Here is a 23,897-nt window from a genome sequence, read left to right as displayed (position 1 = left end):
TACTATTTTAAGTTGACTACCGAGGGATGCCTACCAACAGGAGCCATTTTTGGCAAATGCATAGAGAAAGGGGACCATGATTTGACAGACCATATAAGGAAGATGTTAACGCAAAGATTGTTTTTCAGTCCCAGGCATGACAGAGAGAAAGAAGGTAGAGGTAAAAAGTGGGTCTTAGTTGGGAAAGGTTTATGGTGAATATGAGAGTTGCGTTAAACAACATGTATCTATCAAGATAGTTAGAAGGTATTTTCTTTTGTTGTATCCTTTGATATATTTTGCGAGCAAGCCACCTTTTATCCTGCAAAACAATTACTTAAAGGACACTGGTTTGTTTTGAATACTCTTTTTGGGATTGCTCAGCTAGATGATTGTTTTTTGAATTTGGAATTTAAGATGACTATTTTTTTGTTTAAAATGTGCAGATGGACGGGAGCTGCCAATGTTGTTGAAATTGGATGAAAACTATAACTTGCAAAAAACCATTGTTAGATGGAAGAATACTTCTCAGATTGGGAGACAATGTAGTATTGCTCAAGTGATAGGTACGCATGAGTTGAAATGGCTAGTTGTAGTGAATTCTTTGAAGATTTTATCTTTTTTTGGTTTATGTACTTCGTAAGATTCTAATTAGTTTTTGGACTTTTCTGCACAATGCAGAAAGTTTAGTTCCTGCGACTCCTGTTGAAGGGCTAGACTGGACTACATTCAGTGTAGCCAAATAGTACCACTGATCATGTTTGCTTTACCATTGATGGCAAGAAAAAAATGCCATGCCGCAGAAAGAGATTACATGCAGTCTGACACTGTAATAATGTTGCTAGACTGGCCTACATTAGTAGTGCTAGTCTGCATATACTTTCGTAATGTGGCATGACATTTTTACTTGGCATCAAGAGTAAAGCCAACATGATGAGTGTTATTCATGGCTAGAATTACCTACTATCAATGGTTTTCATTGGTGGTTCCAGTCTGGCCATATATTCTTTGTATGTCATGGCATTTTTGAACTTTCCATCAAGGGTAAAAGAAAACGTAAATGTGTTATGTGGTACAAAGGCCTATCTTGGTATAGCTAGTCGGGTTCTACCTTCTTTTTGTGGCATGGCATTCTTTACTGGCTGGAGTTCTTATATGGCATTTATATATGGGTGCAGCCTACATGGACATGTATGGGCACAGCCAACATGAACATCTTTTATATATTGCCACAGTGTTGGCAAATGCATCATGAAAATGCTTTGGAAAATGGTTCTGTGCACTGTTGCTGATTTGCATCTATTGTTTTTTTTCATGTGCTACCGTACATAACTGATTGCAATCTGTGCTGGCTTTTGCCCAATTTTTCCACAGAAAGTGCTGTAAAATGCACCATTTTAACCCATTATTTAAACAATCTTCTCTGGGTGGGGGGGAGAACACCCTTATTGGTGCGGCTTCCCTCACTGCACTCAGTCGCTAGGCATATTAGGTGCATAAATGTACACCCAACCATCTGTCACGGTTCAAAGGGCATTTGCAATAACAGTAACCACGATTATATGCTCGGACACTAATGCCTGTATCAGCAGACCACCAGGTGCCGATGTTGCTCACCAGGGGTGTTGCTAGGTCTGGAGAAGATCTGGGGCTAAGCTAATGTCGGGAGTGTCGGGACTCTGGGCTAGCTAGCCTTTTGGTTGTAGCCCCTGAGCTTCTATCTGGGGCTACAACCAAAAGACCAGGGCTATAGCCCCCTCGTCCGTCCCTCCCAACCCCAGCAAAGCCTTGGTTGATCACCCTTGCCACTGATGATGCTAAGCAAAGTTTGCTACAGTTTATTACCCTACTTTTCCATGGAAAAGGGTGGGCTTATGTTAAAAAGTTTTACTACTGTGCCACCCATGGAAGCACTCTCCTGAGAAATATTGCTAGTTACACACATCACCCTCATTAGAAAGGTAGCATATGAACAATCTGTATTAGTTTGGCTTGTCTACCTGTCTGCCCCCCAACTAGACACTTAGCCCCACCCTCTCAATGTCACCCCCTCCATCCTTTTGTTTCGTTTCCTCGCCAGTTGTTTATAATTCGAGTACATATTTTAGATGTGACATATATTCCTTGTTAGGATTAGTAACTTTTTTTCTTCTTTCTGTAATGTAATGATATAATTCGTATTTAGTTTTCAATATTTATGGACACATATCACTTCTGTATATTTTTGTCTTTATAAGAGACTTTGTAAATGAAAATCTTCTAGATACAAATATTTATTTTTTAAAGAAAGGTAGTATTGTGTTTATTAGCTAAGTGTGGCTCAATTGACGGGTTATAGAGACTGGCATTTAGGTGTGCAGGGAAACTTTGTATTCGGATCCAAATATGAGAGCTAACGCCCAATGATCCATGAACCTAAATGAACCCCCCTGCTCTCAAAGGTCGCTGCATTTTTATGTCGTCACCTGCTTTTGAAGCAGGCTATAGCTATCTCTGGCGTTTCAGCCCCAAAGGCACTAACAACTCCTGTTACTCATTCTCCAAGGCAGAAGGGAGCAAACAGGATGACGCAGCAGATTTCATAAAGCCAGCAATGCTCCAAGTCTTTGGAGAGCGCGCGCCTCGGAGTGCTCAAAACAGATGAGGTCAGCGCGCAGAAGGACACCGCAGTTTAGAACTCTGATCCCGTACGTCTAGGGCTCGTGAGCAGGTGACAACTCTGTCAACATAAAGGCGCTTGATCCGCCAGAGCTTTAAGACAGTCATTATCAAACACAGCGAGGCCGTTATAAAAAAAAAACTGCAATGAAATAAAAACCAGTAAACAGGTTTTAATTGAAGCCTTTACGCGGAAGCATCTTCTTGACATCGTGGAAGTGATGGGATCACACTGATATGCCCACTAAGTATTTCAAGATCTCTGCGTACCTTTTGGCGCCATTGTGATTGGCGGGGGCGTTTCATCATATTTAAATGCATGTAGCACTTTCACAAACACATGATTGTAGAATCGGAGGTGCTTCCAACTCTCAATCATTCAGGCAGTCAACGTCATTCATTACACATGGAGAGACTGAAGCATGGAGAGTTGTTGAACACGTCTTTATTCACTTCTCACATAACAGGAACTAACGTTCCTTTCTTGTTCCCTGCCCCTCCCCTTCCCACTGCCCCGTGTCCATTTCCACGTGACATGGGTGAAATGATGACACCAACCCCCCCTACCCCTCCCCCATACTAAATATAAAGTTCTGTTACTTTAAAACATTTCTTCGATGAGTCGATGTGGTTTCTTCCGAGTCCTTTGGGTCTCTGGCTAGCTTCTTCGGGCAGCCCTGGCAACATCCACGTGGAGCTTCTGAGCTGGAGTCCTCTTGATCTCCTTCATAGGGTGCGTCCCAATCTGATTGGGATTCTAAGGAGTTGTTGTTTGTGACAGGTACGAGTCCAGGCATTCTCCTCAAGTGCGAAGAGTTTCTCGTTATAGTCTTTTGGTTACCTTCAGCGGTGACAAGGGAGCCTTTTGTTCCCACTATGGTGAGGGGTTCCTCGTCGAATGCGGCCATGTTCTTACGACTTTGCGTTTGTTTCACGATAACAACATTTCCTGGTTCTAGATCATTTTCCTTCGCCCTTCTTTTCTGATCGGCAATTTTCTTCATGTCAGCTTTCTTGGAGTTGTCTTGTTGTCTCATCTCAGGATCACCTTTGTACTGGTCCTCTTCAGAAGAGATGTGGTGTAGTCGAGTTCTTATGTTTCTTCCAAACATCACTTCTGATGGTGTTTTCCCAGTGGTGCTGTGAGGGGTGTTTTGGTAGTCTCTCATCAGCTGGCACAGTAGCTTCTCCACAGGCTCTCCTGTGATTCGAGCTATTTGAGTGGTGCTCTTAATGTTGCACATGAATCGCTCTACTGTGCCATTTGCCTGAGGCCATAGTGGAGTTTTTTTCGGTGGTGGAAGCCCATATAATACGCAAATGTTTTAAAGTCTTGTCTGTGAAAGGAGGCCCAATGTCCGTCTTTAGAACTTTGGGGATGCCATAGGTGGCGAACATTCTATCTAACACAGGAATGGTGTCTTGGGGGCATCCTTCTCGGCTTGTGCACAGGCCTGTTCAGTTTTGGAGATGCTCCGGCTTGTATATGACACTATGCACTTAGCGTGTCCATCCCTGTCATTTAGTTGTGTCAAAATGACTCAAAGACCTACAGGGCTTGCGTTTACTATTAACTCTGTGTGCTTCCTGGCATCAAGGTAAGCCATGTTTTTAGCATCAGCAATGCACTCCTTGATCGCTTGGAATGCTTCTTGGCACTCGTCGGACCATTTGAATTCTAAGTTGAGCTTGGTGAGTTCTCTGAGGGGTGCACTGACGGATGCGAAGTCCTTAATGTATCGCGTGCAATAGCTTGCTAGACTCAGAAATGATTGAAGGTCGGTGACGGAGTTCGGTGATTCAGCACCTGTGAGAGCACTGACTTTGTCTGGGTCGGTGTCATTCTCTTTTCTGAGAAAATATGACTGAAAAATCGCAATGTCCTTTTTTGAAAATTCACACTTCTCTTTATTTAGGGTGAGATGAGCTTCTTCCAGTGCCATGCAGACTCGCATGAGCGTGTCGTCATGCTGTTCCTGTGTCTGACCAAATACCAAGATGTCATCACTGTAGTTCAGACAGTTGGGTACATGTTTAATCACATTGTGAATTTCTGACTGAAAGTTTTCGGCTGCAGACGAGATTCCAAAACTGAGTCGTTTGTACCTATATAGACCTAGATGAGCGGCAAATGTCGTGATGTACCTGGACCTTTTGTTGAGCTTTAATTGATGGTACCCTTTGTTGAGGTCCAACTTCGAGAAGATTGTGGCCCCGTTGAGGAGGTGTACCATATCCGTGATTCGGTGAGCTTGGTGACGTTCTCTCATGATGGCTTAATTTGGACGTCGCATGTCCACACATATGCGGATATCAGATGAGTCCCTTTTTGTAACAGGCACTATGGGTGAAACCCATGGTGTGGGGCCTTCGCTGGCTCAATGATATCAGCCTCTAGCAGTTTGACTAGCTCGTCTTCAACCTTTTTTTGTATGTTAATAGGGATTCCTCTGTAGTGTTGGGCCACTGGAGTGATGCTGGTGTTGATGTGCAGTTCGATTTGTCGGTCTTTCAGCTTGCCTAGTCCTTTGAACAAGGTGGGGAATACCTGTTTGATACTCGCTGTAGGATCCAGGTATTTATGCACATAAGTCTGTATAGGACATGTATTAGGCCCATTATGATGGCTGCCTTGTAGTTGAGGATGCATTCACTCTCCGTGGCCGCTTCGAGGACATGCATGGGTATGTCTCGGCCTTGGTCTCTGTACTCGCATGATGCTGTGAAGAAACCTTTGCAGGCTAAAGGTGTCTTTGATCCATATGGAAAAATGAGTGCTCTAGCCAGCTGTAACCTGGGGGCGTTAGGTATGCTGTTGTATACCTCTTCACTGATTACATTAACCGTGGCTCCAGTGTCTACCAAACATTCTGCTGCCTTTCTGTTGACTTGGATCATTAGGGTTGGGCTGTTTTCCTTGGCCGTTGGGTTTCCTAAAGCGTATAGATAACCCATTTTCCTTGGTTATCCTTTGTGTCTCCTGCTTTTCTTAGCGCTGTCCTCTGAGGAGGCACTGGACGCACTGTCGGACTGTGATTGTTCTATCAGGCATCTAACATATCTTCTGGGTCTTCTCCTTTGTCTTGATGATGCAGACTTGTTGTCTTTCCACTCACTTGAGGGTCTTTTGTCCGTCTGTTCCTCTCAATGTTTTCGACGTGTGAGGTCTCTCTGGTGGTGGGACACACGAGGTGGGCTCACATTTATCTGATCCCTGTCCGGTGTGTGCCGTTCGTTTCTCACAACTCCACGCATTTTGCCACGATATATGAAGCAGACCGCTTTTTAATGATTTTCTCCTACACATGCAGAGTATACCTGACCCATGGCAGGGCATTGTCCTTCGTGTGGGTATTCATGTGAACATCTGTAGCAGAATGGATCGTTGTTGCCTCTTGAGGCACCTTCCAGTTTGTTTAAACTTTCATGTTTTCCATGGGATATCTTGATGTCATGAAGACCTTCTAACTGTGCTGCTAGTGCTGCGTCTGAGCGGGCTAGGCATAGGATTTCCTCCAGATTTTGTGGGTTTTGTAATAGCTGTTTCCTGAGATCAGCACTCTCGCATCCGACTATGATCTGAGAGCAGAGAGCTTCTTCATTAGAATATTTGTTGAAGCCGCAATGTTTCATCTTTAACCTTAGTCTCATTACAAAAGTGTCCATGGTTTCGCCTTTGGTTTGTTTTGTGGTGTGAAAAACGTGTCTTTCGTAGTCCACATTCGTGTGGGTTGTAAAGTAGTCTGTGAGGGTTGTTTTTAGATTTGTATATGTGTCTGTGTCTTCTTCTGGGAGTTCGTTCAGTATGTCCCTCACATTTGAACCTATTGCATGAATTAATAAACTATGTTTCTTCTCATCATCGAGTGGACCCACTGCTTTCAGGCACACCTCAAAGTCTCTCAACCATCTCATCCATCGCGGTCCCAGCGAGCCAGTGTCACTGAGATCAAAGTTTGATGGCAGTTGAGATAATAGGCTATCAGACATTTTTGTGGGTAATACACAGGCAGGTGTAATTTGTACAGTTAGTGAGTCCTCCCAGACTCATCAGTTATCTTATTTTGCCGCTTTTGTGAAAGGTTTTGTGTTACCCTTGTCACAGATGACTTATCCTACCTTGAAAACTTGTGATGGCAGGGAACTGTTGTGCTTCCACTTGTTGTTGGGTGCATGCTGGGTTTTTTTGTCACATATTTTTCCTGCTAATGAAAGCCCTCGTGCTTTCTACTTTTCCACCACTTGGTGGCACCTGTAGGCGGTAGATTTTCCTCCAACCACCTTAATGTTGATACGAACAGGGAGAACGCGCGCTCTGACACCCGTCGTCGTGTGGGAGCAGGAGGACTATTCCTCAACCGCTTACTTTGCCCCTCCGCAGCAGAACGTTGCCGTTGGCCGGAGATCTCTATCTCTGACCGCCAGAGTGCTGTGAATGCGGGGAGCCGTCATGCTCCACCCGCAGGTATTCCTCGTTGCCGTCGGCGGAGAGCTGCTCACACCTGCCTGGAATGTTGAGTGAAACGTCTGCCCGCAGCTCGAGTGGCGCTGCAAGCCACGAGCTCGGAAGCAGTGTAGAGAAAATGACGGCGTCGTGGGGATATGAACCACCTCGTCGCCAATGTAGAATCGGAGGTGTTTCCAACTCTCAATCATTCAGGCCCTCAACGTCATTCATTACACATGAAGAGACGGAAACATGGAGAGTTGTTGAACACGTCTTTATTCACTTCTCACATAACAGGAACTGACGTTCCTTTTTTTCCCCTGCCCCTCCCCTTCCCACTGCCCCGTGTCCCTTCCCACGTGACATGGGTGAAATGACGACACCACAATGATGTCTATTGAAATGAAGGGAAAAGCCACATATTCTTCGGTACAGGTTTACAGCAGGCATGGTGTTATGCACAACGTACAGAAGGATCAATTTCCTCTTGTGTGCCTTATTTACCCATGTACCCTCTGGATATTAGCAGCACGAGCCCCTTGTTGTCCCACATGCATTTCGATCTCATTTGCAGTGCTAGAAATACACTGTTCTCTTTAACTGGCTTTTCACCAAGGTAGGCCATCAAGGGGTCATTAGGATATAATGGGTTGGAGCATGTTATAGATGTGTATCCGGTGCACACCCAACATAATATATGATGCGTACTGGCTAGGTGCCGCAGAGCCTTCAAGTAATGTGAGGGTCACCTTTTTGAATTTGGTGACCTGAGTATTTTGCAGAATGTAACAGACAAAAATACATTGTGCTTTTATGGATTGCCTGTTTCTGCATGGATTAGACCCTTGCGGATCCTTCACTTAGAAATTAGCATACTATCAAACTGTCCTAGGACACGGATGGAATTCGTTGGTGATTCGTAGCGATGATCTGCAGTCACGCGCCAAAATAGAGTCAGGCCACTGTGCCTCTCAAACAGCCAGTCCCATGGAAGATGGAGTTGTATTATTGAAGAAATTCCTTCAAAATATATTCATACTAGTTGAACAGCCCATGTACACGGGCCAAAGTGCAGGTTTCATTGACACAGTAGGACCACTATATATCCTAAGCCTACAGCTCCCTCTAGCAGCGACAACAGGCAAAGCTATGTGAATTGGCATTGTCTTTATATATCCTAAGGCCACAGCTCCCTCTAGCGGTGACTGACACTACTGCATCGGACAAACATACAGAACAAACATAAATCTGGCCTTTTATTAAATTGTTAGGTACAGTGAATGCAACGTGAATGAGTCCCAGACCCTGAGCCACAGGGCAAATGAGCAGCGTGTATTTGACAGTGGATGTTAGAGGCAATTCTGGAGGCTCCATCTTGTCACCATGATAGATGGCAGAGTGGTAAACCCTTTCTAATGACAGCGGAAAGGCCCCTTCATAGGCACACATTTTCATGCTGATGCATATCAGGGTGGGACGGGGCAGGTATGGCAGAACTGTTCTATGACTGATGCGCCTGTATCAATCACAACTGTGATGTTAAGTCCCTGATTGGGTACCAGGCTCGGACTGGCCTATGGGGCAATACCCGAAGTGTAAGCTCATGATTCCAGCGTGGGCCAGTCACTGCACACTGCCAGAGTTACGATCCCACTGCAGGGTGCCTATTGACACCTTCACACAAGCATCTCACATGAAAGGCATCACTATCGGAAAGTGGCAGACATTGCACGGACATATCAGATGGACTCTACAGATTTCTCTCCTGCCCCTTCACTAAGTTCCACGCACTAACATTCTCACCTTGTGCACTCAAACACACTATGCATTGACCGACTAAGCCACTTTCACACGACAATTTAATATCCCTCCCAAAAGACACCAACTGACTTACTTACCAAAAACTACAACAAATGCATTCTAGCACCAGGAGCAGATGAGGTTCCCCTCTGGTCACAAATGCATTTATGTACTTGACACAGAACACCTACAAACAGACCTTCATGCAGGGCCCAGAGTACTACCGATCTGCATTCATAAACACAACAGAAAAGCTATCTTGCATTTTACCTCTCATCCCACTAATCTAATGTAGCGCCTCTCTTACAAATCTACCAGAACACCTGGACACCATGCACATTGCAGCGGTGTGCAGTTTAAATCTCAGTAACATAACTGAACCTAAAAGTATGCAGATCCCTCACACCCATGCTTACGCTATCCTGAATGGAATGGCTCATAATGGGCATTCACTTGAGGGCTGCAGATGTGAATGTGGGCATCTGAAGCGGTCTTGCATGTTTGATCAGTATGTGGCACCTCACTGGCATAGAAAAGAAGCAGCAATCCATCTCCCTTTTGCCTTTGAAATACATTTCCAAGCGTGCTCTATACAATGTTCACTTGGTCCCAGTGGCGTACCACCCAATGTGGGGGTCCCTCTGTGTGCCAAGTAAGAGCTAAGAGTAAGAGTGAGAGCTACCCTCCCGAGACACAGTAAGAGTCTCGGGAGGATAGCACAGGGGCAACGTGCTCGCCTTAGAAGCAAGACGACACGCAGCAGCACAGGTTAGATTCCTGAGTCCGTGCTTAGAAACCTCTGGGTATTAAGCGCATTATAAATAACCAATCATATCATATCAAGCTGAGGGGCACCACACCAAAGCACGGGCCTCACCACACTGTGGGCCAACCTGGACCACCACTCACGGACAATGCACAATATGCATGATGATCATGCTTCTGCATGGCCATGTAGCGCACTGCACTAGGTGGAAGATGTAAGTATGTGTTTTAATTGAATCATTCACCTTCTGTAGAATCAAAGGGCCTGTGCTTGGTTCCTGAGTCCTGATACCCAAATGTACCAGCCAACTCTGTGTGTGTCCAGTAACATTAAGCATAGTAATGGTACCTTAAGAAAACATGTCCTGCTGACTTTCCTGTTTATGCCAGTATCCAAATGTACGAACATTCTCTTGTTGTCTTTGTCCTTATTGACAGTACAAATCTCCTGCCACAGGAAGAAAACTTGTAATTGCTGCTGCGCAAATGCTTGCCCAACCCCTGCATCACCAAATAAGAATGCTTCATGTTGACTTTGTCCTTAACACCAGCAAAACATGCAATGCCACAGTAAGAATTCATTTACTAGCTGACTCCCCATGTAAGAACACACATAATTGTGGCATTTCCCCTTATCTGAGCAAAAGATGTCATTCTACAGAAAGAAAATGTCCAGTCTTCTTGTTCCAGTGGGCTATAAACCCCCCACCCCAACATTATTTTATTATTATTATTATTCATCAAGTTGGCATTTGCCCATAAATAGCATTACATCATGTAAGAAAACATCCATGCTTCAATGCCCCTTGCAGGGGCCCACCCTTTCACGCAGACGTTCATACCCATTTACCCACCAGCTACTCACTATGTGGCAGCTGGTGAATATATTAATTGGAGGGCTGTAAAGATTTTCCACAATTATACCAGGTTGACCCAAATCATAAGTGAAAATGGTGCATTATACAGCACACTTTCTGTGAAAAAAATTAGTGAGAAGCCAAACAGTTTGCAATGGTTTTGTAGGGTTGCCCAAATCCCAAAATTCAATAGATACAACTCACCAGCATTTCCCAATGCATTCTCATGCAGTATTTAAACATGTTTATGCTGGCTGTGCCCATATATTCCCATAATGGAACAAATATAGGCCAGTATTCCCATATAGAACATACTCATGTTTGCTTTGCGCATAATGCCAGTAATGTAACTATAAGAAAACATGTCAATGATGGCTCTGCCAATATATGGCAGTATCCCTATGTAAGTACATGCTCCTGTTGGCTTGACCATTACAAATTCCATGCCACAGTAAGAAAACATGTCCAAAACTGGCTGTACAATGCAGGCCAGTCTAGACACTTAATAACATTTATCATGTTTGCTTTACCTTTGATGCCAAATAAAAATGCCATGCCACTGTAAGAAATAGCTAGCCTGGCTGCACCAAAATGCCAGTCTGGCCACATAATAACACTTATCATGGTTACTTCATCCGAGATGCATAGAAACAAATTCCATGCTACAGTAAGAAATAGCTAAAGTACCTGCACCAAAATGCTAGACTAGTCATGTAATAACACTCATCAGGCTTACTTTATCATTGATACCCAGAATAAAATGTCATGCCACAGTAAGTAATAGCTAGTCAGGAGCACCAACATGCCAGCCTAGCCATGTAATAACACCTATCATGCTTCCTTTACCAAGGATGACCAGAACAAAATGCTCTACCAGAGTGAGAAATATCTAGACTTGTTGCATTAAAATGCCAGTCCAGGCACGTAATAAAACATATCATACTTGCTTTATCATAGATGCCCAGTAAAGAAAGGTCATGACACAGTAACAAATGGCTATACTGGCTGCACCAAAACGACAGTCCAGCCACATAATAACACATACATTGCTTGTCCTTCTCTTGAAGAGATGCCCATTAAAAATCCCATAGTACTTGCCCCCTGGACTTCCACCCCCACTCATCACTTGCTCATTCACCAATACATCATCCACTCACTCATTCACATAATACATAACACACACAAGCATGCATTCACACATACATACAAACATACATCATCACCATGCAACACCCTTGCACACCCACATACACAAACATTTCTTTTATTTTTCCTGCTGTTTTGAATCCATCTCCAACAATGGACTCCTCGCCTAGCAGGCCACAGCGCAGCACAGACAGGAGACAGGAAGCAGGGAGAGACCCTGCATCCAGGTTCCTGACATGCACAGTTGAGCCAGAACCCAAGCTCCTCAATCCCGCACCATAAAAGGAACATCTCTTTCTGAAGTCAGAGTGTAAGCACCATGGGCCTCATTACAAATTTGGAGGCAGCCATGCCTTAATAAGGGCATTGCTGCCTCAAAAATCGGGTCCGGCTCCGGGTTCCCTGAATGGGGAAATACCGGGCCATTCTGAGTATGGAGGGCCCGGTATTTCCTCCTTTAGGGAACCCGGGCCCGGTCCTTCCCATTCCCATTCGAGCCCCCATAGGGCTCAATGGGAATGGGGAGGGAGCTAACAACGGGCCCATTACAAGAGGGCCCGTTGTTAGCTCCCTGGTCCCCTCGCGAGACTCACTATGGACATCTGGATAAACCAGGCGTCTTGAGCGGGTCCGCGAGGGGACCTCGTAATAGTGCGGAATGCGTTTAACGGCGCCGGCACCATTATCGGCGCCGTTAAACGCATTCCGCACAACTTGTAATGAGGCCCCATGACTTCAGAAGAAAATGCTCTAACTTCGGAACAATAAATATTTCTTTCAGTACTTGGTGGGCCCCGCAGGACATGGTATAGAGGGCCCCCCTTCACTGCAGGGGCTACAGAGGCCTCCGCTTTGCCAGTACTTGGGCCTAATTGTATAGAGGGCCCGATGGACCTTGACCTCAGAAACTGGGGCAAGAGAGGCACAAGACTGATGCGTGGCCAGAGAAAGAGCAGTGCATGATGTTGCTGCAGGTCCAAGACCCTCATTTTAATGTGCCATTCTTCTATCGGAATGAGCAAGACCTGACATGAGTTGCTGCACAGTAGGCGGGCACAAGGCGGTGGTTCTCCAACCTCAATCCACACAGTCGGCCAGAGGCATGGGCACTTTGTGCCGTTGGCCAGGACCCCGCAAACAGGGGGACCCCAAAGACAGCAGTGCCTGCCTCGACTATGCCAAGTAATATTGTTTTAAAGAGGCGCTGTGCTGCTTTCACGTACAAGGCTTGCTTTTTCTGTCTGTCTGGGTGAGGCCACAGTGTCATCCCCACACCCTGTGATGCTCTTGAGAGAAATACCCCCTCCCAGTGTCTAATCAGATGTTTGATGCCCCATCTTTGCCTCTTATCACTTTCTTCTAGCAGTGTGTTTAAAGTAGGAGCGATTTATACGTTATTGCTCATTTAAGAGACCAGTCTTTTTCCGTGCTAAGAAATGCAAAGGATCATTTTTATTTTGAAAGCACACACAAAGCACCAGTTAGCTGCATAAATCTACGCTCTCCTCCAGCCCAATTAAAAGGTATCACACCAAACAGTTTTAAACTAACTACATTATTTTCAGATGTATATATTTAACACACCAAAAAGTGTTTCTTTTTGGTAGAATGTAATATTTTCACCACATCATATATGCTGCCTACATTTGCCAAACGTTGAAACACAAACAGGTAACACTTGCACGCATTACCTTTGATTGTGAGTACATTTTCAAAACCCAAAGGCCATGTTTTGCCTACTGCTGAATTCCATTCTGTTATTGGTAGTCTCCCTTTTAAGATGAAGGGGATAATGCCATCATTGTATACCTTTTGCCTAGCATATTTCTATAAGGCTTTGCATATTTCAAGTCATCTATATAAAACTGAGTATTGTTGAAAGCCAAACATATGTGGCCGGTAGGGGAAATGATGAGGGGGCAAGTGAGTCATCAATATTTGCCCAGGATTTGGCAAGAGACCTTGACACCTTGGGGAGTGGAGAGGTTATTTTTCCCTGCTTGTGGCCATGTGCTGCTTTTCAGAGCACAAGTAGAGATTACATGTGGGTGGACAGCATCGGTCCACTCTTTTTCTGAGGGCTGATGCAACTAATTCTCAGTGTTTTGGAGGCCGGAAAGTTTTCTCAAGTGTTTTCCTACCAAGATGGTACCCCGTTAATCATGTTCCCAACAGAGATGCTTACCCAAAAGATCACATAAGAGGGTCATGAAAACACATGTCTCATATTGGGATTTTGTTTTCCAAGGAATATCTCACATAATGTCACTACTCTCATGTTATTTTTCCGGTATTTATATTTTTGAAATGCCAATGCCGTTTTCTGATGCACTTTCTCCTAAGGGAAAAGGATAATTGAACTAATTTTGTATGTTTCACTTTAAGATACGTTCACTTACTGTGCATATATTCCTGGGTGCCATCTTTTGATTTTCTTCAATCTGGGGCCAGAAGTTCCCACACTGAGTGAAGCGAGGAAGCCGTACCCATCGCCAGGTGAAATCATTACATTTTACAGCCCATTTGCGGCAGGGATAGAAAAAATGCCATATGATTTACAGGAAGGCGTAAACATATAACACCTCAGCAAGTCACCTAACCTGCTGAGTTGCCTTTGCAACATTCTGCTATAGGATGGCCTGCTTCTCTCTGCTATTCCTGTGCTTACCAAACAGTTTTGGTCTGCTCACGCCCTCCAATCAAGGTCCCGGGAGTACATTGATGAGGCTCCCTTCTCATTTTGAAGTAAGCTGCACTTGATCATTTTGAAAGATACAGGCTAAAACGTCACCTCCAAGCATGAACCAAGAAGGAGACGAGGCAGTTTTGGTCACCCCATGCAAATACTGTGCAGAATCTCCACAGGGGCAACATGACACACCGGCCCCCGGATTTCAAGGAGAACGGGTGCAACTACACCCTCTTTCCCTATGCACTCAGCTCCTAGGCGTATGTTAATGAGCCCCCTACGTTTATTAGGACTTGAGCCCTGTTTATTTTTTAACATTTGAAGAGCTGAGAATTGCTTACTCTCACTGCCTCAAGACCTCCAAGGTAAATAGGCTCTATCGCACTACAAGGCAATCCTGCACTATACGCAACCTGCTCTGTCATCCCCAGGCCCAAACCCTGACCTGACATGACATCCTTGGGAACTGCTGGGAGTTTATTTCTTTTGACGGTCAAAATAATCCATATCTGTAGTTTCTGAAATAACTTGGACAATATGGCCAAAAATATACACAATAAAAGTAGAAGCAATCGTGAACCTTCTGCTAAAACAGCAGTTAGCTTCAGCTAGTAAAACACACTCACCATATTTTTGCAATGCCTTGCACAGTCAGATGCTTTCAAACCAAATTTTCAAAAATACCCTTTGCAAATGATAATTCAACCAATTATATCTGGGAAGTGCCTGAATTGCAGACTGGTCTTAAATCCAGGCTGCACCACTTGGCCAAAGTGTGTGCTCCCCGGAAAATCCTTTTATCTCACTATGCTTAATATGCCAAAATTATTAGTCCCTCCAAGGTATTCAGCTCACACTGTCTGCTTGCAACGTCAAAAATAAAATCCCCCTCCTTGACATTGCCAGCCAGGTAAATATTAACAGTGACAATTCCTATAATGGACATCATAGTTTTTTCTGTCCTGCCTTACTCATGGCAACGTGTTTTTAATTTAACATCTTATGATACATTTGCGTATTAAAAACTAATTGGCCCTCATTATAAGTTTGCCGGCGATTTCTTCCAGTACGGTGGAAGAATACCCTCCAGCTTCTAGCTGGAGAACATTCCGGCCACCCCACTGGCAAACCTCCACTTTGCCTGTGCGGTACGTGCATGGGCGTAATATTTTGGGGGGGCGGGGGGGTTTGTCCTCCAACTTTCATGTCACGCCATTTTGTCCCCATTCATTTGGCTGGGGCACCTTTTCTTCAGATGTCATGACCGCCCAACATTTTCAGCAAAGTTACTCCACTGTTAACATGCCAGTAAATGGAATTACTGGCACGTTATTACTGCACCGGCATGGTATCTGTGGTATCATTTTCTGTAATATCCCTGATGTCACTATCTATGCAAATAAGAGGGTCCCTACACATCCCTTGCCGCCCAGGGCCCTGAATCCACACAAGCACTGTGCCTTGCTCTCTACTCCCATGTTGTCCCTCTTACACTACATTCGCCCAGGTAGTATCAGTCTAGGAAACACACGCATCACTTGCCGCCGGATTCTTTATGTAAACCTTGACATCAGTAATTATTAGTGTCCTTTGTGATTAGAAGTCTGTGCAGCATTTTTCAGGTCCCATTGTCTAAGGTTGAATAATTTTTGAAGCCTTTTTCCGTGAACATTACAGTGCATGGCCAATGTGCCTGCTGGCTGCAGTACCATAATGAGGTTCACGCATGGCCAATGCGCCTGCTGACTGCAGTACCATAATGAGGTTCACGCATGGCCAATGCGTCTGCTGGCTGCAGTACCATAATGAGGTTCACGCATGGCCAATGCGCCTGCTGGCTGCAGTACCATAATGAGGTTCACGCATGGCCAATGCGCCTGCTGGCTGCAGTACCATAATGAGGTTCACACATGGCCAATGTGCCTGCTGGCTGCAGTACCATAATGAGGTTCACGCATGGCCAATGCGCCTGCTGGCTGCAGTACCATAATGAGGTTCACGCTTAAGGTGTCCCTTTATACTCCATAAATGCAGGGGGGATGCCTGGCCCAGGTGCAGCTGATTAAAGGTGAGACTTACCTTGCCTTTAGGACTCTTCTGGTTCGCCGGGTACAGGAAGATCCCCCCATAGATCAGGGTGCGGTGCACGTCAGCCACCATGGAGCCCACATAACGAGAGCTGTAGGGAGCGCTGCCATCCTGAAAAGCAAGCAACAAGAGGACAGCATTTAGCATTCACCCTGACCCTTCGGGTGACATCACTGCAGGGGCACGAAAGATGCCTGAGCCTAAATTAGAGATTGCGATTCTGGAAGTCGGTTGCCATAGTTTTAATTCTTTTTTTTATTTATTTGGTGTTTTGAAACATGCTACATATATGCACTGACGGACCGGAGCACACATACATGCTATGCTATACAAGCCCTAAGGCAGAATGAATCAATGCCTGGTCGCCATAGCAACTTCGATGCAGTGGTGATGCCAAAGACCAGCGTTACAGAAAAATGTAACCGTGGGTCAACTCCAGGCTACGGAATCCAATTAAAGAATCTTAGTAGGAAAAAAGGATAGCGGATGCATTTATTTTTTAAGTCACTAATCAACTTTTTTATAATCTGAAGAGGACAAACTCTTAATTGTCCTCATTCTCAATCCTATCTTTCATTGATTGGAAAAGACCAGATATTTACTTATGATCATTTTATTATATTGCATTTCATATTGTGTCTCATGAACAATGTTACCCTACTTTTTTACAAGTGATTAACAGATTGAAATTCTATTTTGCAAATACAAGCGCAGAGCTATATTTACTCAAAAATAAATCCACAGATCCAAGAGAAGCAAAACATGAATTTCATTCGTTTAGATAATATGCTGCATTTATGACACGCACTATCACTAAATGATCAATACATATATTAATACATTATCTGCCATGTCTGGTAGGCAGTGTTTATCATCAAATCAGTACCTGTTAAACCACGTTTACAATCCTACAAACCCATCCCTGCACCCTCTATAGTGGTTGAAACTAACGTAGGTTGGTTTTGTACCCCAAGCGAACACAACATACATCATGAATGGGTGGACCTGAGTGTTGGTGGTTTTTGGTGGGCTAGCCTGATTGGTTTGCCACCAAAACCTTTGTGTGTCTGCCTGGTGTGTTACTCGAAGGCTGGTTTACACCAGACCCGGAGTGCATGTGTTTATCTAGGAGAGACCCTGTGCATTCCTCAGAGAGATGATTACCTGAATTGCTAGAGGTTTGCCATGAAAATTGGTTGCGGCTTCAGAGGGCCATATTTGCCAATAATGGCTGCAATCTGGCCCCTTTGGCCTTGATTCCAATGTATTCTTTGGACGCTGGAATCCCTTGCTGGGCTCTTCCTTGTCCTCCCCTGGTCTTCCTCATTGAATGGATTGGTTGTCCCACACTGAGATTGTTTCCGGGGTGTTATTGTGTTGCCTCCTTGACAAAGTAGCCACTACTCTGCCTCAGCTTTATCTGGGACCATTCTGTGCCCCTTCCCTCCATTGATCACATTGTGGGGTGGGGCCATTCTGTGTTGTCTCCCCCCACTCCTAACTGCTCAAATCCTCTTGGTTGCGTTCCTCCAATTACCTGGTGCCTTTCTCATCAGTGCTTCTACTTCAAAGTGGCGGGTCATCCTCCTGGGAACACCGATTCATCTTCTCTATGCCAATCTGGGTTGTTGCTGGTCTGGGGTTCAAGTCGCTGGGTACCAGATCCTTGTGCCACACCTGTAAAACAAGCCCTCTATTTGCTGGGTTCTAGCACATCCCGAGCCGAATATCCAGTAACTGGTGCCATAAGTACTTGTCCCAAGGTCATGGGGTCCTGATATATTCTTCAGAATCATCTTAAGAGGTGCCGTGGGTCCAAGAGTAGTGGGGTGTTGCAGGCCCCATCTAGTGCAAAACGTCGTTGACTTCCATTGGCCCAAAGCCTGATTGGCATCTATTGTTTTCTGACTCGTTGGATCTCAAACATGGAAGTGGAGTTCTTTCAAGGTGTCGCCGGTTGTAATCCAAGACCACATTTTGGACTTTATCCCGTTGAAGCTTACAGGGAAGCTTTTACCAACCTTTGAACTCCTTCTAAAGTTACTAAAAGAGGTACGTACCTGAACTTTGACACTGTTAGCGGGTCCCACTTGTCTCCCCGAGGTTACTCACAAAAGACTGGATTTTTAATATTTACCTGCAAATTATTATATCATTTACTGCTCGCCTGTCCATGGGGATACACTGGGGTACTGTACGCAACCTTGCTTATTCGGTTTCCACGTATTTCTAGGATTGCATTGAGACCATTTAGGTCTTGTATAATAATTCTAGTCATCTCCTAAATTCTGCTGGCTCTCTAGGCATGGTTTAAAATTGTTTAAACTCTTCACTTCCTCTATGTGATGGTGTACTTGTGAATACCCCATTTATTGTAGGTTAGAAGTTGTTAGGAATACAATGACTCATCACACATTGACATTGTGTGTCCTGGAAAAGACTAAGGTAATGTCTAGAGAGCTATTTTTCTCTTTACCCCGTTGCACTATAATACCCTAATTATCTCTATGAGTCAGAAAGTCCTGCCATTTATAATATCCTAGTGCATCCAACTCAAGTACTTATTTGAACTTTGTCTGATGTATGTGGAGCCCTATAGTAAACCGTATGTGTTTTCCAGAGAGAGAGAGAGAGAGAGAGAGAGAGAGAGAGAGAGAGTGTGTGCGTGTGTGTGTGTCTCCCTCGAGTGAAGCCTGTCTGCACTGATATTGCTTGGTTGGAACACTCTCTTGCCCTTGTGAGAGATGGTCTCTGACCTCTCACCAGAGGGCCATGGAAAAAGTTTCCTAATAATGAGTTTGTTAATATATTTAAATTGTAGTGTCTATTCTCAACACTTTAAGGGGTTACAGGGGTAAGTAACCCATATTTTACTCAATTTCCCATAGTGATATTGTTATATATTAGAGGCCCCATATGATCAACACAGCAACATCATGTGACATGCGCATCATGTTTTACACAGTACATGCCATCTTCTATGCAGTGAACGTGATTGCCTGCTTTTTTTTTTAAACCAACCAGCGAGAAGGCTTCAGGCGCTCTGTGCGGACTGCTAACACACACACAGAGTTTCCTCCCAGGATGAGAGGCACTGCCAGCTCTGACAAACACAGACAGCCTCCTGTCGTGATAAACTGCTAGGCGCTTGCAGTAACCTGCATTTGCACTAACCCACTGAGCTATCTTGTGTGTATTAGAGCCTATTCGAAGCGTGGAGGAAAATGCTGACATCAACCAGGACTCTCGAACTGGGTGAGCCTGCATGCTTGCAAGGGGTTAATTGCGAAGGCCTTTTCTGAAGACATAAAACATCTAGCATTTGCAAGAGGCTCTATGCAGCCCTTGGGAGCCAGGCACAGCTTTGCTCGTCTTCGCTCTGCGAGTCAGGTGCACTGATAAGGCAAGAATGTCTGATCTTCTCAAAACACAGTGCCCGAAGCCTGGGAGCCAAGACTGGCTGTTTCCAGTCTTGTAACTTTCCAAGCAAAAACATGTTTACTGCCGGGAAGGGAGAGCCTAGAAGCTTCTTGAAGAGCTGACACGTCATGATGATTGACGTGCAGCTCCTAATAAGAGAACTATACTTGGACCAGGGAAGAGGGGACTCATCCTGGGCTGTTGGAAAGATGCGCGTATCAAGAAGAACAGTGCCTGGACGACCAGCTGTGCACTATCAGGGCCGAGACTCCTAACATCACATCCCCGCTCTGGTGTAGGACTGTGGGGGCTTGGTCAGTCCTCCCCTCCTCTTCTGAGGAGTGCCGGGCACCTGTAGCGGCGAGGGTCCTGGGTGTGATCAGATCGTACCTTTATCTACATTTCATTAGGAGCGTAAGACCAAATAATTGCATATTCATCTGTGATTGATAATTGGCATTATATAGCTTGCACTTTCTATTTCCACATTATTGTAAATTGCTGCTTAGTTCTCATTAGACACTGTAGATAATAAATGCAAGCATCATATATTCTGTGTGATTGGCTTTTTTCCAGACTGAGTTCATCATGCGTCTTAAACCTTATTTGTGTGGGAAGGTAATTAGGAGTGATTTACTTTGCACAAAGGGCTGGATCCCAGGGAGGTGCGGGTACTGTTTATCACTACATTTGGCGCTGTGAGCAGGGTTTACGAGCACAATGCCATTCTGGAAAAAACATGCAAAAGATGAATGCAATGGGGAAGATAGTGCACTCTGTCACATTCCAGGATGGCCGGCATCAAATGCTTGGTCGAGTGTGGCAAATATTTTGCATCGGTACTCAGCACCGAGGGCATGGGACATGCTTGAAAATGATGTTTCCCTGGCAGTAATTAGTAAGTGCTTGGAGAGTTTACCGCTTGAGAAATGCAGAAGGGAGCTAAAACAGGAAACATAGGCTGGTTATTCCTGCAGGCGCTCAGAAAGGTGCATGAGAATGAATTGCTTAAAGATGCGCAGATTCGCAAATTAACAGATGAGATTTCCCTGCTCCAAGAGCAACAAATTATTATGAGAGAGACCCTTGAATCGTCCGTTAAACGGGCTGATCAGATGGAGGACAGGTGTGCCTCTTTAGCTGTGCGTGTAGCCACGCACAAGCGCAGACAGCGGCGGGGCAATCCGTCAAAGATAAGGATTTGCGCGCTAATTAGGAAAGATAACTGGGACCCAAATTTATGGTCGGGTGAAGTCAGTGATAGTGAAACTGAGCAAGCATATGACTGGAATGAGTCTGTTGAAATTAGACTTGCTGAATTAAATTGTTCTGATGAAGAGGAGCTGGAATGTGCTCCAAAGAAATGTGTTTATCCAGCACGGCCGTTAATCACTAACAAGTCAAAAGGCCAAGCTGGCGGTGCAAATATTCAGAATACAAAGATTGTCCGCGATTATACACAGACAGAGCTTTTAGAGATTGCTAAGTTATTTAGACAGAAGCCAGGTGAAGCACTTCTGAGATGGTTCCTTCGCCTCTGGGACAAGGGTGCCGATAGTATCTTCTTAACCCCAGAGGAACTGTTAAAGATGGGTTCACTCACTACTAATGTGATGTTGGGACAGATAGTGCGCGGTGCGCTCGGGCAGCAATGTTCTCATTCCTTGTTTAATTGGCTTCAGACTGCTCTAATGACTCTGTATAGGAGTCCAATGGATATGGAAGAGAGTTGGGGCGGTTGGCAATCACTAACTGAAGCAACAGATCAGCTTAGAGAGATGGGTTTACAGTGTGCACTGTACAGTGCAAATTTTGCAGGGCCTGACATGGCGTTGTTTACAGCTGGCATGCGCGCACGTTTGTTAAGAAATGCACCGAGTCACATGAAGGGCGCATTGCTTTCATTGCTGGCCCCAGCGCAGGGCAAAGCCATTGGTGAAGTGGCACTTCTGTTAGGGCAATTAGAAGGGCTGGATGTGCGTAAAGCAGCGCACCTAGTGGCTGCAAACAATGATTCAGAGAAAAAGCGTGGTAAAAATGTAAAGTCTAAAGAGAAAGCTGATACTGTCGAGATCACACGCAGACAAATGTGGGTGGACCTGCTAAAAGCAGGAATTCCAAGGGAAGAGATAGATGGTAAACCCACATCTGTGCTGCTTGAGAAATGGAAAAAATTAAAAAAACAGGGATTGGGAAAAACTAAGCCCTCTGCACCCTCTGAAGAGGAGGTGTTGAAGCCCAAAGTGCGAGCAAAAGGTTACCCTGATTTGGCAAAGGACAAGTGGGAGGTCCCAGACCCCATTTTTGATTGAAGGGCTGGCTCTGTCTTTGAGGTACGGTTAATAAAGAGAACTAGTCCCAGAGACAGACGCCCTTTTGTGCCACTTACCTTGTACTTGGATGAGAAAGTAAAACATGTTTTGGCTCTATTAGACACAGGATCTGAGGTAACCATTCTGAATGGCAATCCCAATAAATTATCTGGTCCCAGAGTTTTGGTCAATGGTTATGGGGGAGCAGAAACTGTTGCAAAAGCCTTTATTGTAAAAATGTCAATTGGCGAGGGATTGCCTTTCACAGCAAATGTTTTGATTGCAGATATACCGGAGTACATCCTTGGCATGGATGTGTTGTTGGGCAAAAGTGTGACTACAGATTTAGGCAAATTTGTTTTTGGCAATCGAAAAATCCATGTGAGAGTTATTAACCCCGTTGTGGTTGGGCATGCCAAATGGTCCCCCTTGCATTTACCTCCTCCTGCTGACCCAGTGTGCGTGAAACAGTACCGGTTGCCAGGAGGACATAAAGAGATTGGTGAAACTATTGAATCATTGGTGAAAGCTGGCATAATGAGGCCGGCAGTCAGTCCATTCAACTCGCCGATCTGGCCTGTCCGCCGCCCGGATGGGGCGTGGCGTCTGCCAATTGATTACCACATTTTGAACAAGAAGGTGCCGCCCTTAGCTGCGGCGGTGCCAGACATCATCACCCTGATTGAAAACCTTACGAGAGAAGTGGATGAATGGCATGTGGTCCTTGACCTGGCCAATGCATTTTTCTCCATTGATATTGACACTGAATCACAAGACCAATTTGCTATCACTTGGGGAGAGAGACAATTTACCTTTACTAAATTGCCCCAGGGGTATGTGCATAGTCCCACTCTGTGTCATGGATTGATTGCCAGAGACTTAAAGATGGTGCAGTTGGATGATGTATTTATTGCTCATTACATTGATGACATCATGCTGACCAGTGTTGAGAAAGAACATGTAGAAAACGCTGCTGAAAAGTTGATCACACACATGCAAAATCGGGGGTGGGCCATAAATCCCAAAAAGGTACAGGGGCCTGCTCAAGAGGTGACATTTCTAGGTGCAATCTGACCCGGTAATTGATATGGATCAGCAGATGGCTCCACCAGCAGATAAAAAAGAGGCACAAAGATTCATTGGGTTAATGGGGTTTTGGAGAAATCACATACCTCATTTAAGCGTGATACTGAAACCCATTTACAAAGTCACCAGAAAGAAACATGACTTTACATGGGGCCTAGAGCAACAGACTTCCTTCCAACAGGCTAAAGACGCATTGCAAAATTACATCACGCTGGGGCCCCTGACAAAAACTGATCCTTTTGAATTGGAAATTCTTGTCTACAATGACGTGGCTGTGTGGAGCTTGTGGCAAAAGCAAGGACAGAAAAGAGTGCCACAGGGGTTCTGGTCAAGGAAACTCACAGATCCTATGACAAGATACACTCCGCTTGAGAAACAAGTTGCTGCCGTGTACTGGGCTCTAGTTGAAACTGAAAGAAGCACAGGCGAGCAACCAGTGACAATTTGCACAGAAATTCCAATCATGGGCTGGGTGCGTGACACTGCTGCAAGTGGGAAAAGTGGCAGAGCACAAGACGCCACTCATGTCAAATGGAAATGGTATTTACAGCAACGTGCGAAAGCTGGCCGCACGGGGGTTTCCAGACTGCAAGAACAAATGCTGGAGGCAGTAGATCTGGAAGCGATGCCTGAACCAAACACCCCTGTGG

General features: G+C 45.0%; 1 protein-coding gene across 1 annotated transcript in view; it reads right to left on the bottom strand.

Moving 5' to 3' along the window:
- Positions 1-23,897, bottom strand: part of LOC138510210 (fructose-1,6-bisphosphatase isozyme 2) — a 573,937-nt gene that overhangs the window by 33,441 nt on the left and 516,599 nt on the right. Inside the window, exon 6 of the mRNA XM_069625711.1 lies at positions 16,421-16,540. Coding sequence (XP_069481812.1) covers positions 16,421-16,540 — 120 coding nt within the window. The remainder of the gene's footprint in view (positions 1-16,420; positions 16,541-23,897) is intronic.

The sequence above is a fragment of the Ambystoma mexicanum genome, chromosome 6p (genome assembly GCF_040938575.1).
Source record: "Ambystoma mexicanum isolate Mex_15411 chromosome 6p, UKY_AmexF1_1, whole genome shotgun sequence".
NCBI classification, from domain to species: Eukaryota; Metazoa; Chordata; class Amphibia; order Caudata; family Ambystomatidae; genus Ambystoma; species Ambystoma mexicanum.
This window is presented reverse-complemented; position numbering and strand designations above follow the sequence as displayed.